General features: G+C 36.8%; 1 protein-coding gene across 1 annotated transcript; it reads right to left on the reverse strand.

The window, feature by feature from the left end:
• Positions 1-229: 229 nt before the first annotated feature.
• On the reverse strand, positions 230-18,027 carry LOC306852132 (NHL repeat-containing protein 2-like). The gene is made up of 11 exons (XM_079388791.1): positions 17,838-18,027; positions 16,946-17,098; positions 12,926-13,381; positions 11,786-11,907; positions 11,526-11,655; positions 8,207-8,291; positions 7,489-7,720; positions 5,953-6,075; positions 4,630-4,839; positions 4,318-4,546; positions 230-2,425 (listed from the first exon to the last, which is right to left on the reverse strand). Exons 1-11 carry the CDS (start codon positions 17,998-18,000, stop codon positions 2,169-2,171), a joined length of 2,160 nt encoding a protein of 719 aa, XP_079244917.1. The 5' UTR covers positions 18,001-18,027; the 3' UTR covers positions 230-2,168.
• Between the last annotated feature and the right edge of the window lie 54 nt (positions 18,028-18,081).

The raw sequence follows: 18,081 nt of genomic DNA on the forward strand, positions 1-18,081 counted from the left end.
GAATTAATAACGACCAATGGTATATTTCTAAATTAACCTAGATCAGTAAATGTCCATGATACCTAATGCTTTGTTAACAAATGAAACCTATTCTAACGTATCCCTGAAAAAAAACCCATTTCTCACCATGAAGCATCTCTGCTGGAACAGATGATCTTTTGTCATTTACAATGAGTGCATTGGTCCTTGTGTGTAGTGAAGAGGGTATGAAAACGCTGAACACATAAATGCTGGGAAAATAAACTTTATTAGACCACTGCATCCAATGAATCTGTTAAAGTGCAGAATTTGGAGGCTGTATAAAAGAGCTGCCCTCAAAAGAGTGAGAGATAAATGTTGTTTTTATTAAATAGTTCATGGGCTAGAACTGCCACAGGAAAAGCAAGCAAAAACAGCAACAGAACAATTTTAGAGGCCATTTCTACACAGTGTCTAGAAGAATCACCTAGTCTGAAGTGCATAATCTGCAAGCACGTGATCTATGATTTATCAGGAATACATTGTAGTTCCATTGTTAATGCTTAACAGCACTGAGAGGCTATTATTTCAGAAAACATGAATATGTAGATGTAAATGGCTCATGATTCCATTCCACATAAGACTGAACACTGAAATGAACGTCACCGCTTGATTTCCAACACATAACTCATTCATATTAAGTGTATTGCTCATTGAAAAGGCACTTAAGCCTGGTAAACAATAATAAATAATGCCAATTAAATAGCATCAAGTCTGACTGCTCATTTACAAGACTGGCTTACGGTATCATATGGTTCAGAAAAAAAAAAAAAAGTGCAGTAAATAGAAATAATAATAATATCAGCCAACCCAACCACGAAGGGCTGTCAGAGCAGCTGACACTGGCTACATTTTTACACTACATTGCATTATTTCAAATATTATTGTGTGAGAGCATGAGTGACTGAATGAAGATGCCTGATAATGATATCAGGCTATTTGTCAAAGGCATTACACAAGCTTAATCATGTGAAACACCCCTAGCAGAACCACAAAAAATGACTGCTGATGAGAATGAGGCACTTTGTTCAATATTTGTCAAGCTTTAACAGTCAGATCCTGTCTCTACAATTAGTACTTGCAATCTTTCTGATTAGCCTGATGACGAGCATGTGAAGTGTCTGATTACTACAGTATGTGTTAACCGCAGGATGTGATTTGAATGTTAATAGGATGTTCACCTATTAAAAAAAATCATTTGCTCACTCTCATGTCGTTCTGTTTTTCTTCTATGAACACAAAAGGAGGAAATATATATATATTTTTTCCATATAATGAAAGTGAATGGGGGCCAAAATTAGCTTGTTTCCACCGCAGGACACAAAAATAAAAAAGTAATTGTGATTTTTTTCACAATTTTACAATTCTTTCTTTCCCCCCTTGCAACTGAAGTTATATCTCACAATTTGAACTTTTCTCAGAATTCTGGCTTTTTTCCCTTAGATTTGCAAGAAAAACACAGTTTGTGAGAAAAAGTTGAGGTTTAAAAACTGGAAGATAAAAAGTTGCAATAAACTTTTTTATTCCATGATGTGAGAAAAAATGTAATTGCGAGGTATAAACATGGAATTACAAGAATAAATTCAGAATTCGGAGCTTGTATCTCACAATTCCAATGTTTTCAGAATTCTTTTTCTCAGAATTGTAAGAAAAAAATTCTTAATTTTGAGTCACAATTACCTTTATTTTCTATATCATGGCAGAAACAGGTTTCTATACAAAACAACCTCAATGAATCCCGCTAAAGTTTTTATTAACGGTATGAAAAAAAGTAATTGTTCTACTTTTTTTGTGTTTCACAGAAGAAAGTCATACAAGTTTGGAACGACATGAGGGTGAGTAAATGCAAATGAGCATTTTTGGATTACCCAAAAATGAAAATTCTGTCATCATTTACTCACCCTCAAACCTCTATGACTTTATTTCTTCTGAGGAACATAGAGAAAAATATTCCCAATAAGGTTGGTAACCAAACAGTTTTGATTCCCACTGACTTCCATTGCAAAGTCAATATGAACCAAAACTGTGTTTCACTGAGAAATTCAGGCAGTTTTGGAATGACATTAGGATGAGTAAACGATGACAGAATTTTCATTTTTGGTAAAGTGTCCCTTTAAATGTGCTCCAAGATCCTTTGGTGGACACTTATTTTAAAAGGCATGCTCAAGCGTCACAGCAACAGAGCCTTCCTGGGATGTGGAACCAATCAGAAGAGGCTGTTTAAAGGACACTGCCTTCATCATACAAGCCCCGCCCTCAGAAAGGCAGCAGTAGACCCAGGCGTCGAGCGTCAGTGTGGGGTCTGGGGACGCAGGGGCCGCTGGGATGGATGAGACGATCGAGATAGGTTCAGAGACATTACTGATGCTCCCCGTCACAGCTCGACCTTCCAGTAACCACTCATTACCTGCCGAGAAAAACAACACGGCTTAGTGTGCGGTCGATGGACGATTCCTGTAACATTTGATATTTCTGGCTGATGTTTGTTTGGAAGGCACTGGTTCCTGAAGCACCATGTGTTTGGGTGTAATACATCTGCCAACACAATGAAATATTTCTCTGGGAGTTGATGGGGAGTTTCAGTATGCATACAAACACAATTTCAGTAGGGAATCATGTGCGTTAGCAGTGAAAGGAAACGCCTTTTGTTAATGGTTCTGCAATGCAGTGTGTACCAGGTGTGTCACTGGCCTTGAATCAAGGGCAGGCTACTAAGACAAGACACCATGTTTGATATTTTGTTATCTAATCATATAACATTAGTTTTTAAATGTTGATTAAATGTACAAATACTTAACTAGGGCAATTGCATTACAGTTTAATAAAATTATGCAGAATATTTTAATAAATATATCACACACAAAAAAAGAAGAAATATGCAAATAAATTCTAAATACCTAAAGGCTGTTTTTGTTAAATAAAATCTGTTTATGCAACTAGATAAATAAGCCTACATCTATTAATAATATAAAATCAAATACATTATATTTAAATAACATAAAAATTATTACAATAATAATACAGCAATATTACAAGAATTTATGTTTTCACAAATTTTGAGTTTTCTATTTTAGAATATATAATTAATTCAGAAGACATTCAGCATGATCCTTCAGAATTCATTCTAATATGATGATTTGCTGATCAAGTAGCATTTCATATTATTATCAGTGTTTGAAATGTTTTTGTGGAAACTGTAAGACATTTATCTGTTATAGAAATCTTTTGTAACAATAAGAATCTTTTTTGATCAATTTAATGCATTCTTGCTGAACAATTAAATTTTTTTCAAAAAAAAAAAAAAAAAATCAAGACAAAAACTTACTGACCACAAAGTTTTGAATGGTAGTGAATATAAAATCATAAAAAAAATATATTTTTTTGTCTCTTTTGATGGCACTTTCCCCAAGTCTCCATTAATTTCTGACCCTGCTTGCTGATATAACCATTTACATAATGATAATTTTCCAGGGGGTCAAAATACAGGAATTCAGTCTCACACTTGTATTTACATATAACACACAAATCATTTACACTAGTAACTACTACACACGCGAAGCCACCCACAAACAAGTACTCATGGTAATTTGGTGCACAATTACAGTCAATCAATCAAAGTCAGACAGAACTAGTAGTTGCCGTTTCTGAGAATTTAATGCCCACAGCTGGTCAGGCTTTTCTGGTCCTAGTGGGTGTCTTTGTTCTAATTATGTAGAGTAGCCCCCCGGGACTTTTTGTCACTTCAACTACGACCAATTTCGTAAACTAATTAGGTGCTTGTTTATTGGATGGTAAAATGTTCTGGTGCGGAGCATAGACAAACAATCAGTGTGATGAGCAGAAGTCGTCTCTGGTGACTGGGCTGATTATCAATCATGGAAGACGTGCTTTCGGGCGGGATTGACGTTTTTGTGCAGAAGAACTGAGAGAAAAGACAACAGGAAAGGCAAATGTTGCAGCAGACGGACGGAGGGTGAGGCAGAAATGATGATGCTAAAAAAAGAGAGCGAGATAGGAAGGCTAAGATAGAATGAAGGGTTGACCGTGTGTTGGGATGCATAGAGGAATTGTTTATTTATCCTTGGATCATCTCCCAGTATGGCCAGCTGGTCTCTGAAGCCTGCTGAAAATGTGTGAACACAGCAATCCAGCAAACAGAAAACTATAGTTCACCCCAAGGAGGAGCCCCAGAGAAATAGTGTACAAGGTGCGAAAAACCGCATGTAAATAAACACGTTTTACATAATTGGCACTGAGAGCTAGTGAAGATGCTCTTATTGGATACATTTGATTTCGTACCTTCTGCAGATAAGCTCCAGAAACTAGGGGCTTCTTCGGTCAGCTTGGTCCCAGTCGGTAGTGCCAATTTCAGCAAAAGAGTGACTGACTGCCCTGAAGAAACTGTGATTGATGGCATTGTAAGGACTGGGGCTGATTTGGGAAGCTTGGGAAGCTTTCTGACCGCAGGTGTGCTGCTAGTGGCGGTTGTGAGGACAGAATCAACCTCTTGCTGAACTACAATGGGAAACTGGTGCAAAAAGAGAGAGAAAACAATAAGACAATCGTTAAGAATGATAACTGATAAATGACAACCCACAAATGGGGACTCACCAAAGAGACCGTTTTGGTCTCCAGGTCCACGACTTTGATGCAATGGTTGTTGGTGTCCGCCACATACAGCAGCTTTCCTCCTTCACCCAGACACAGGCCTCCGGGTTCGTTGAAGCTGGACTCCAGAAAGCTTGGGCCAAGTCCGTTCCCAGCCTTCCCTGTGCCTGCAAGCACCCTACACTGCTTAGTCTTTGGATCCACCACTTTGATCTGCAACAGAGAAGAAGCTCTTTCAGGACCATGGAGTCATTGACCATTGATAGTGCTTGGCAATTCAAAAACTTGCACCACTTTTTGTGGTTAAATGAATACATAGACACAAAAATACATAGAGACTAAAAAATTAAAATGTATTCCCCCTCAGGCCATCCAAGATGTAGAGCTTGTTCATCGGAAAAGATTTTGAGAAATTTAGCATCACAGTATATCACTTCCTCACCAAAGGATCCTCTGCAGTGAATAGGTGCCATCAGAATGAGAGTTCAAACAGCTAATTAAATACATCACAATAGTCCACAAGTGATCCACACAACTACAGTCCATCAGTTAACATTTTGTGAAGTAATACTTATCGCTTATGGCCAAAATATAAAATACAAAAAAGTCCATATTACATAATAATGCTTCCTCCAGTGAAAAAGTACATCCCCTGTTATCCTTACACCTTAAAATCCACCAACATATTTGTTTAGAAGCATTTTTGGTGCTTCATCTGTGCATATTTCTCTCATGATTCAGACGAGACAACTTTTCTACTGGAGAAAGCAGCACTATAGATTGTCTCATTCTGACGGCACCCATTCACTGCAGATGATCCATTGGTGAGCAAGTGATGTAATTCTAAATTTCTCCAAATCTGTTGTAATGGAAAAAGAAAAAACTCAAATATATCTTTGATGGCCTGAGGTGGAAGAAAATTCAGTAAATAAGTGTGAGAATTTGAAAAAAATATTAAATAATAATAATAAAATAGGGTTAATGCTCACAAAAATAATGTTTTCTTTAAAAAGTGTATTAAGCTTTCTTTAAAAAAAACTAACAAAATTACCCTTAGTCTGATTTTATCTAATACGTTTTTTTTTTTAATGCTGCTTCAGTGTCAAAATATATACTGGGGCCACAATTTGATTAATTTTTGCAAATAAATCCTGAATTCTAATAAATCCTGGAGGCTATAACCTATAAATGAAAAGAAATCAGCAATTATTTTTTTATATTTTTATGCAACTATATAACTAGACCTAGATATATATATATATATGTATGTATGTATGTATGTATGTATGTATATGCATTGTTTGTGTCTAGTGCAGAAAGACTGACCTTGTGATTGTAAGAATCGGCTACATAGAGGCAGCTGCTGCCCTCATCCCAGGACACTCCTAATGGATGCTGCAGTTTTGCATCTATGCCTTTACCATCAACGTCTCCAAACGCAAAAAGGTTCTGCTCAAGCGAAGAGAAAACATAATTTTTTAAAGTCCATGCATGATTTGTTGACCGCTTACCCATACGAACAACGTTAGTTTTGAGAATGTATAAATGAGCCTTTTCTGTATATTTATTCAATCACAGTGCTGCGGTGGTCTAATGTACAAAAATAAGTCACTGAACATCACAAGGGAAGAGAAAAAAGCTCATTAATCCCAGTGACCAAATATGGTGAAACCCAATCCATTCTCATTCTCTGCCAGAAGAAAACAGTCTACTCAAAGCAAATCTAGCAGATCTGAAAAATGTCTCGAATGCTCCAAGGAATGGAGAAAAATAGTTTCTCATTCAAAACGCCTAGGTTCATTAAGTGATAAAAATTGCTCCATGACTTCATTTATTAAATGTCTCCTTGTATTATAGTAAGCGTTGGGATCTTGTAGTGCCAAACAAACTTTGCTTTACACTGCATGCAAATGTGGCATGTAATCAACTGTGATAATTTATGACCCCATAACAATTCAAATCTCTCCATGTGATGTTTTTTTTTACGTGAACTGGGCAACAACACACTCCTTCCCTTATAAAGCATGTGCAGGGAAGCCAAAGTGCTCAGTAGGGAGAGAAATGATCTGATACTGATCAGAAGAAATAAAGGTCTGCTTGACCAAAGAGCAGAGTCCTCCCAAGAAGAGAATTTTAACACCTTTAAACTTCTTTCTTGGTATCTGACCGGCTTATAATTCATTGCATTAACCCGGCTAATAATGTATAAAAAACTTTTAACTTGTATATAAATTAGACTCTTTATACAGGTTTATAAGCTTTAATTTACTTATAAACAGCCTGTTTAAAATGATAACTTTTATAAACTTGTGCTACACAGTGAGCTTTTCACCCATAGTGTTGCTGTTTTTTGGGGGGTTAAAAGTGACTTTTATAATATTAATGAAAATTATACCAGAAATAAAACTAAGACTGATAAAATAAAATATAAATATTAGAATAAAAAACTAAATATTAAAAATGAAATAGTAGATAAAAATAAGAAATTTTGCCTTGGCAGCTCATTGATATAAAATATGTTAAAGTTACAAACTTTTGTAACTAAAGTTACAAAAGCTACAATTCTATTCTAAAAACACTGCCATAAGCATATTAAAAAAATCACTAGAAAACCTACAATTAAAATAAAAACTATATAAAAAAATAAAAAAATAAAAGCTAATTCAAAAGACTCTCGCCCATAGGCTTACTTCCCAAGTTTAGGAATAAGGTGGATAACCTAGCAAAACCTTGCTTAGCTGGTCCAGGTGTGTTTGATAAGGGCTGCAGCTAAACTCTGCAGGACACCGGCCCTCCAGGACCAAGTTTGGTGACCCCTGTGTTAAACTGTTCAGACCAGCAAACATGGCAGGTAGGGCTTACCAGAGGGTCTCTCTCTCCCCCAACCACATGTTTGACTGCTCCATCCTTCAGCGAAAGGCTACGAATGGTGCTGCTCTCACTGTCAGCAATAAAGAGACACTCCCACGGCTCAGTCGGGGCAAGAGCCAGGCCTGATGGCTGGGCCAGACCTGCCTTATGAGGGTACGCATTATTTCTGTTCTCCTCATTCCCACTGCCCGCAAAGCGCACACATGTTCCTTTTTTGCTGTCGCTGGAAAAGGCATTAGATAAAGACGGTTAAGTCTGATTAGAATGATTATATGGAAAAGTTACTGCTCTTAATTTGCCTGACTCTAAAACAAAAGCCGGAATTGTGACAAAATAACTGCAATTAGGATCTAATAGCATGTAAGAGCAAAAAAAAAAAAAAGTCTCTGGCACATGGTGCCAGAAAGTCTTGAGATTATTATATTTAATAAAGTATTTCCCCCCCGCATGTTCTTTATCTGAGATATTAAAGCTGTTATCAGTGCTTGCTATGGCTCTAAAAACATCAAGAGAAATGTTACATTTGCGAACAACACACCAAGTTAAGTGTTCATTTTGTATCAGGACGATCAGAACGATTTCCGCCAACAGTGAACTGTGTGGCTGCCCAGAAAATTACATCACTTGGGCAGTCCCGTGGCCTCTTTATTTGAACGCTGCCTTGACTGTACAGAACTAACATGAGGAGAACACAGGGAGAAGAGCTCACCTCCCTTTGGGAAGCTTCCCATCCTCTAGGAAGAGAGCCCAGATCTGATGCGTTCCTGCCATGGCTATCCACAATATATCACCACCTGCATAAACACAAACACACGCTATCAAATAGTAAACAGCTTACGTGTTTACAACATATTGATGTTGATTATCTTGCTAAAAATAAGAACTAATGCTTAGTCACGTACACAAATTAATAAATTTGCATAACCTTCATATCACATTTTATCCTTTCGGGCTGCATAATGATCACTTTCCTAGATCTCATCAATGCATGCATGGTCATTCCACATTGTAAATGAGACTGCTTATGTTCATATAAAGTAACATATGGTATCTGATGTACGCGTCTGACTTAAAGGGATAGTTCTCCCAAAAATGAAAATTCTGTCATTAATTACTCACCCTCATGTCTTACGGGGTTTGGAATGATATGAGGGTGAGTAATTAATAAAATCATTTTCATTTTTGGGTGAACTACCTTCTGCCCCACAAATGCGACCCATTACAACAAAAAAAGCAAAAATTCTATATTATACTATATAGACTATTATCAACTATTGGTCTGTGGGTAAAAATAATGTTTTTTACCTCAATATTTCACCCTAAATATGTAGTAAAGGAGCCTGAAGTTGATTACAGGACTAATTAATTAATCTAAATATTATGTAATATATGTATTAACTTTTGTATATTGTTTATAATATTTCATAAGTATGTAATAACAAATAAATAATGGTGATTTTTTTTGTTCCTAAAATATATTTTATAAAATTTAGTTTGACTTTCTAATGTTTCCATTGGTTTAGATTTGCCTCTTTTCACTGACCATTTCTGGAAAGGAGAGAAGCAAAACTCCTCACACAGGTTTTCAAAGGGATCTGAGATGGATGGAAGGCAAACGAGCCAAAGTAGATTAAATCTGATAAATGACAAAGACATGCAGCAGGATTTCCACATTACAATTAAACTTCAAGGTGGAAAATTAGTGTTTTCTTTTGAGGCGAGTGGATAAAAGGTCAGTGTGGCGCAGTTCAAACGAGTAGCGCTATTTTGTTCTGCTTTTGACACGTTTGGCGTTTAACATATCTATCATGCACAACAGAGTGACAACGACTATCAGTTAGACAAAACGTCTTTTATCCAGTTTGAGTTTGTTAAACCCCGAGCTGCAAACACCTCTTAAGCACACAGAATAATGCAAGTGGGCATTTTTAATTGTTTATTTATTTTTTTAATCGTGGCTTTGAACGATTATGTAACTGTGGCATCCATAATCGTAATCGCGATTAGAAATTAATAAATTAATTGTGCAGACTGTGTAGCATCTGTAATTCTGTGTCAAAGTCTCCTGAGGACAGTATATTGTCAGAGCATCACCCCAGCTTTCTGGAAGTTGTTGGTGATTTTACAGACACGTCTTTTAGGGTTCATTTTCACAGCTTTTATGGTTTGTCTGTCATCAACTACTGTTGTTTTCTCAGCCGATCAGGTAGTTGTTGGTTGCTGGTGTCACTGGTGGTTTCCAAACTCTTGATTTCTCCAGGCCCTTTGTTTTTGCTACAGCTCTAACTGACTTCCTCTTTTCTTTTAGCATCCATATTTCTTGCTTTTCTCTCAAAGTTAGCTCCCTCATCTTCATCCTGGTTTGTGTGTGTCATGCAAGATTCAGAATACAGAAGTAATGGATATAACTGATACGACACATTCCCTGCTTTTAATATCTGAAGACTTAATGCAACAGGACACAGCTGATCACTTAGAAAGATCTGTGAGGCAACTGTTCCAATACTTATGCTCACATCAGATAGAGGGATGAAACTCTAAAAGTGCTGAACTTCTTAGCTGGTAAAACATCTATGTGTTGAATCACCCAATAATAAAATGTAATTCTGTCGTTTTGTCTCATATTCATCTTTTATTCATATTTGTATATGACTTGTCTTTACTGTTCCAATACTTTTGGAGGGCACGGTATATATATATATATATATATATATATATATATATATATATATATATATATATATATATTCCTCCTTATCCTATCTATAAACACTATGGTATAAAACAATTCTTGCAAAAATAGTAAGAAATTTAATTTATACATCCTAACCCTTTTTATCATTTCTGAACATATAATAGGCATTGTTAATGTGTAGATGACCTTAATTAATTAATTCAACCTGTTAATTAATTCAACTATCTGACTTCAGAAATCAAATGAACGAGCAGCTTCTGTGGCTTAGTTAATAAACGGTCTTTTGAACTGGAGGAAGCTTTTTATTTCAGAAGAGAAAATTCTGATTTTATGACCACTTTCAATCAAACATTCAAAAAGACTGTTGCATTAAACGATACAAGAAAGGAAGAAAAATAAAAGGAAAGGAAGAAGGAAAGAAAGGGAAACTGAATGGAATAAGAAAAGTAAAACGGCATCAGGGACAACAGCAGTTGCATAAAGGAACAGGAAACAGCGATATCTTATTTTCTTCATAGGACAACCTGCAAGAAAGCAACCGACTCTTCAGGGAACAGACCTAATGCACAGCGGGGACAATCATCGAATGTGCTCCAAACACACGCTGAGTAAATCAGACACACAACACCCAGACCACTTTAAACAACACTCTCTTGACTAATGCTGGCCACGTCAATTTCTTCAGCTGTTTAATGGAACAATATGACTGAATAATGCACACTGATTTAATAATGCCTTAAAATATAAAGTAGGAATTTTAATTATGATTTAGAAGCATGTTAAATTACATTTTCTTAGACCTGTGGGACATCTTGTCCAAGGCTGCGGTGTATAAAGATATTACTGCGAAACAAAAAAACTGTTTGTTAGAGGCACCATTTATCAGAAACCACAGCCACATGAGTGCGTTCTGATCATATCACCTTCTTTGTCTTTGGCGTTGTGGGTTTAACTCAGGCAACACCACAACATTCAGCTCTGTGTCTCTGGTTAGCAACTGACAGACCGTGCAATTTACTCCAGGGCTGCTTCCAAACAACAAGAGGCCATTTTAGCAGAACAAAGATCTTTTTGCACCCCTCACCGTACACACTTGTGAAAATCAAAGGCGAGTGTGGTATCTACAAAGCGAAGACTTCTGAGAACAACCTGATTAAAGATTCCAAGATGGACAAGACAGATAGAGAGAAGATGTGAGAGCCAGAAAAAGGGATTTATAAAACGCTCCCAGCAGAATAATGAAATGCAGATTCACAAGATATTAAATTTTATGACCAAGGTAGAAAAAAAGACGGAGCAGAGTATACTGGAGGAGGATGACCAGTAAAAGTACCTGCGTTGCCAAGGGCAACGTCCCAAGGAGAGCTGATTGGCTGTTGTGGTCCTGGTGCTCCGCCTTCTTTATCTGTGCCTTGAACGCCAATGCCAGCTAAGGTCGAAACTTTTCCTTCTGAAAGGTTGATCTTGAGAAGAAAAAAAAACCCCATCAGATTCTATTGAGGACAGACAGCGGGTTTTCAAGCACCAATCAGAGTGAATTTGGGTTAGATTTGCCAGCAGGAGAACAAGCTTGACCTGATTCTGCTGATTTACCTTTCTAACAAGGTGGTTCTCAGTGTCAGCCACAAAGACCGTGTCTCCCTTTATGAACACCCCTTGTGGGGAGCTGAACTGCGCCTCAGACAAATTTCCATCTCGTCTCCCACTTGAGGGACCTATGAAGGCAAAGATAAACTTGTCTAAAAGTAGACTAAAATAGCCTCAAAACATTCACCAAAAAGAAAATTAGCAGCCTTTCTATACTTAAAATATGGGGCAGTTGCCAACCCTAATTTTTTGGAACCATTCTGCATTTAAGGGAAGAGAACTGCATTTCAAGGACGGATGCAATTTGCCCTTCATTTCAGGTTGTAACACCCAAACAGCTACAGAGAACATGCTTTTTTCCAGCAAAGAAATGCACTCTTGCATAGTTTTGCTTTCAGAATTAGGTTTCATAAAAAAATAAAAATAGATATACATTTTCTGTATTTATGCTTGCAGTTTTGTTTAGTAATTAATAAATTACATAAATGTAACCTTAATTAAATAAAATTACAATTTTTCTAAATTAATTTATAGTGCAAATAAATCAAATGTATACATTAAAAGAGCAATAACAATACCATATAAATATATATTTTTAATGATTTAAGTATCTTATGCTTACCATGGCTGCATTTTTTAGATTAAAAATACCGTTAAAAACAATATTACTGCAATTTAAAATAATAGTTTTCTATTTTAAAATATATCAAGATGAATTTTCAGCAGCCATTACTCCAGCCTTCAGTGTCACATGATCCTTCAGAAATCATTGTGCTGATTTATTGCTCAAGAAACATTTCTTATTATTAGCAAATATTGAAACTGTTGTGCTGTTTAATATTTTGTGGGAACCATGATACTATTTATTTATTTTACATTTTTGTAACAATTAAAAAATATTTAGTCACTTTTGATTAATTTAATGCATCTTTGTTTAATAATAAATCTTTGCTTAATAATGAATGTTAACAAACCTTACTGACCCAAAACCTTTGAATGGTAATATGTGCATAAATTTGAATAATAATTAATTGAAGATTCAATCTCAACATGTCAAATTATATTAAGAAAAAATTAAATAAAGACAAAACAATAGTAAAATTCAGCATCCCCTCTACTTAAAAAGTGTGTATTAACAGGTCTTACCCCCTACTGAGTGCAGCAGCTGCCCAGTATTGGAGACCACCAGTATCCTGTGGTGTCCTGTGTCGGCAACAGCCAACTGCTTGCTGCTGGGGTCCATGGCTATTTTCCCGGGGAAAGAGAGGATGGTGGGGGGCAGGGAGTCTCTATACAGTTTGATTCCCACATCATGGCCCTTGAGCAGCCCTTGTTCTCTGTAGTGCTTGAGGGCGGCAGCAGTGAAAAGGAAGAGTTGTTCTCGATGGCCTTCACCCACCAGGGAGAAAAGCAGATTTCCCCTGGGTCCCAGCGCCACTAGCGTGGGCCAGCAGGACACCTCCAGCTCCTGCCACAGACGGGCATCGCTGTCGTTCACTACGGGATGGGCGATGTCATATCTCAACACTGCACTGCGTACGTTCTGTAGGACTTTCTCATTGGGGAATTTAGCCGAGTGCACACCTACGACAACCAGACCATCTGGAAAGATGAAAAAAGTAGAGAAATGCAAGATATATAGAGGATTTGACACTGAAGAGGAGGTATGGGACGGGAAAACAAGTAGCCAGGCTTTAATCTGCATCTCAAATTGTTTGTTGCACATACACTACCACCTGACAATCTTAAAATAATCTTATCCTGTTTTAGACTTTTTTTTAGACTAAGATTACTAGAAAGACCAATTATAGCTGAAATGAAGAAATTAAAATAAAAACAAATAAAAGGACTATTTATCAGCTAGCACTTGATACTCTCTTTGATCACCATCCGTAATGGGGATGAAAAAGAAAGTTTTTACCCATCAAACCCTGCTGGCCTTAGTAGAACTTTTATTAAAATGCCCTGCGGTACATTTAGGTTTCAAAGTTATTCTAAAAGGTGCTTTATAAAAGAACGTTTATGAAATAATCAGTCAAGGTCTGAACCTAAATCAAAAGCTAATGATAAAAGGAAAGTGGCTTTAATTTAATTATTTTAATTTATTTTTTGGTTTTCGTGGAAGCTTTTTTTGTTCATTCAAAGAAAATCTATTCAGGTTACACAAAGCTGTTCATTCCTATCTCCTCTAACAATGCGTGGAAGCATGTTGCGTTGGTGTATGCTTCTGAAATGCTTTATCCAAGTCCTTGAATACTGAAAATCCCAAAGAACCATCTTTTGTCTGTGTGTCAGCGCCTTGAATGTTTTCAACAGTACTAAACCTCACTCTTCATGAGTCACAGTTCCTTCCTTTTTAAAAACGTTCAATAAAAGAACAACAAAGTCTATCGGGAACAAAAATGACATGAAAAACAGCATTTTACTTGCTATAAAAGACTTCGATGTACTAGACATACTGTAACAATCACATTGTGAAAATCCAACATCCAACGGATTCTAAACACAAACCATCTAAAATTGACAAAACAGTTTAGGAGGGGTTTTGTTACTGAGTAGACATGCAAAGAGGTTAGCCAGTCATAACACAGGTCATTTATATAGAAGCCTTAAAAGGTAAAGTAGCAAAAACCTGCTGTTCAACATTGTGTCCTAATAGATGGAACTGGATACATTTCCATTGATAAGTAATTTGTCTGTCCACAATGAAGGAGGTACAACATAAAATTAGCCGTATCAATCTATGATGTTTAATATACAGTTATGTTGAGTGGATTTTTAGGCCAATGGGATTTACAGTGGGTAGGCCAACACAACCCTCAAATGGAAAACTAAGCGATTGACAATGTCCTGTCACTCATTGCTTATCAAGGTCACAAAAATTTGATTAGATTTTATTGCTACACTTTATGTAGCATCTGGATAGGACACGGTGTAAAGGCTGTTCACAATTTATTCTAATTCTATAAGAATAGGGTAGCCCACATCGAAGAGGAACAATTTGGTTGGATTCACTTTCAGAATTGTTTCCAGCTGATGAACAATACAAACATTTGACAGCCCAAGAGAATCCACCTGACATAAAGCTCTCCATCATTTAAAAGCAACCGATGACAACTGCAGCATATGCTTACAATAAACAGAACATTATCTTACATTTGTGTGGACGCAAATTTAGTTATATTTATAGTTATTTTCATTGTAAATGGACCTTAAGGGTCAGAGGGGTGTGAAAACTGGTTAAAGTTAACTGAATCAACTGTTTTTCATGAAAGAATCCTTGATTAGAATAAATATACAAAAAACGAAATGCTACAAAACAAGTATAGAAAATATAGGCTTTAAAGAAATAAGAATCCCAGAGGTACACATCCTAACATGGGCTACTGCATGCAGACTGTCAAAACCAATCAAGGAAAACACGGGGGGCCTGATTGAGAGCTCATGCAGCCCCCAGGCATCCCATTATAACCAATGTGCTGCGTTTCTATTTTTGTTCCAGTCTCCTGCACTGTGCTACAGTCTGCGTTCACTCCGCTTGACTTTGTCTAATTTAACAAAAATGTCAGCAAAACCTCTCCGCCTTGTCACTGGAAGTGACATTCCTCCATGTCCATGTTAGGACATGTCCCTGGGGTAAGCGACACAGCCACTGATGATTGAAGCAGACGGAAGGTGGTTTTTAAATTCCAGGTTTCAGAAGTCCATCATAAGATTAAAATTCATAGGCTCAGCAGCGGAGATGAGAAGCACACGCACAGGGGACCAGTGTCCCATTTCAGTATGCTTTTAGCCTGCTTCCCCTCTGCCTATAAATGCATTTGAAATACACCTGGCATAATCAAAATGTGATCAATGTTTTTCTGTACTTTTCCTCATGTCTCCCCAGCTGATTTCCCCTCAGGGGAGTAAACGCATGGTAGAACCAGCACTTCTACTAAATGAGAGTGTATAAGAGTGAAGTATGAGTGTAAACTATAATGCAGGTCTCAGCAACAAGGATTTCAGTTTCAATATGAGTGAGCTCAGTTCAGACTGTCACTTGCCCCATCAAACTAGAGCTATGTTGTCTGTACGATTTTTACAAAATACAAAAAATAATATGTAATTACTTTATTAATACGATTTTTTAAAAATATATTTGCTAGTGAAAAGTAGTGATATAGTGCTAGAAGCATCAAACAAGTGAACAATGTTTACAACAAATGTAAACTGTATTTACCTTCCAGCTAAAAAAAATAGCAAAAGAAACTTTAAATTCAATGAAAAATATAAATATATTCTCTTGACACACATGAACTATGTTGCAGAAAATAAATCTGCATTTTTGTGGTGGTGCCACTGAAAATACTGGCTGGGCAAGAGCAAATCTGAAGTTTTTTTTTTTTTTTTAACCAAATGTTTTTCCTATGATAACCTCCCAGAACCAAGAGAGCATGTGACTTGAATGGCAGGAGTAAAAACAGTTTCTGTGTAATTATAAAAGGCCTCTTCTGTGATATAATCAACAGTAAACCCTAATAATTAATGAGCCAGCGGGAAGAGGGGTGGGAAAGCATGTTCTGCTTCTGTAACAGAACAGTGATAACAGAATGTACCAAAAGAAGTGCCAGAGATGAGGTATGTGTAAGATATGCCAGCAAGTAGGCTGACGGCTGCCTGGCCAGTTGCCCCGGATGATCCCACAGAAGTGGCCACCGATGGGCTACTGACAGCTGGAGCTGATAACACTGTATGCAGAGTCGCTATAATAAGCCACAGACCAGTATAATGGTGTATCTATGTGAAACTCTCTGCCCTCCACATGGTCTCTGTGGATATTTAAAGTCTCCTATCCAATACAGTTAAGAGATAATCAGAATGTGTTGCTGGACCAGAAGAAGTTATCAAGCTCAAACGGCTCTCACTTCTGCCCCAGTGAACCCTGGGAATGATTTACTATAGGATATTTCTAAAGTTCTAATCAACACAGTCAAGAAACTTTTATCTGGATTGCCTATTGAGTGTGACTACATACTGTAAGATAGATGTAAGATGCAAGGTAGATGCCATATATATATATATATATATATATATATATATATATATATATATATAAATAATGGTATAATTTTACACTTTTACTGGTCCACAAATAGTCTCTGTCTAAACATGTATCACTCATACCTTCTATGGTGTAACTTTGCTCCAACTGGTGTAGATCTGGAAGTAGGTGCATGCAGTTTATGCAGCAGTAGGTGAAGAAGTCAAGCACCACCACTTTGCCCAACAGTTCCTTCCTGAGTGACAATGGGCCGTCTGTGTTCAACCATTCCAGTCCTGCAAAACAACAATGGAATTTAGCGTTTAACTAATATTTTTAAAATGAAAATTTACATTAAATGAAAAACAAATAAATATATTCTGTTGATGCATATACAATATGTTGCTGCAAATGAATCAGCATTTTTTGTGGTGGTGCCTTATCAAAAATTGGCAAAGCAGATACAAATCTGAACACACACACACACACACGTTGGTTTTTGTGGTTTATGGGGACTCTCCATAGGCGTAATGGTTTTTATAATGGTTTTTTGAACAAACTGTGTGTGCTATTGCCCTACACCAACCCTACACCTAAACTTAGCCCTCACAGGAGACTTTGTGCATTTTTAGATTAAAAAAAAAAACACAATTTAGTATGTTTTTTAAGCCTTTTGAATTTTGGGGACATAGGCAGTGTCCTCATAAACCACCTTCATATTGTAATACCTCTGTCATACCCATGTCATTATACAAATTTGTGTCCTCATAAACCACATAAACATGCACACACACACACACACACACACACACGACCTTCCATAACACTCACTGTTGATTCAGTACAACATTATAAAGCAGTAAATAGCAGGCAGACAGAAATTTGTAATTGGCTTGTCACGTTCCATAATGTTAGTCGTTTATCTAAACCACGAATCAGTTTATGATTGATCTGAAGTTTCAAAGCCACTCCCATGAGATACCAATAGGCTACTGTATACATTCTCTCACCCACTGAGTTCATTTACACTCTTACCTTCTTCAAAATCCGGTATAATTAAATCGTCTTTTTCGTCTATTTTGTGCAAATACTGATGTACGAGGTTTTCCTTCTCTTCTTGAGTCGTCGCGTCCTCTAAAGCATAGTCTAGCTGGCTCTGAATGGGGAAAAGATCTGACAGTTTACTGTAAGACGCCATGACTCCCACAACAACAGATTAGCGACTAACATTTACGCTCGGCACTTTCGACAGACAAATTGCAACCGCATCCAAGACAAA

The sequence above is a fragment of the Barbus barbus genome, assembly GCF_936440315.1.
Source record: "Barbus barbus genome assembly, chromosome: 32".
Lineage (NCBI taxonomy): Eukaryota > Metazoa > Chordata > Actinopteri > Cypriniformes > Cyprinidae > Barbus > Barbus barbus.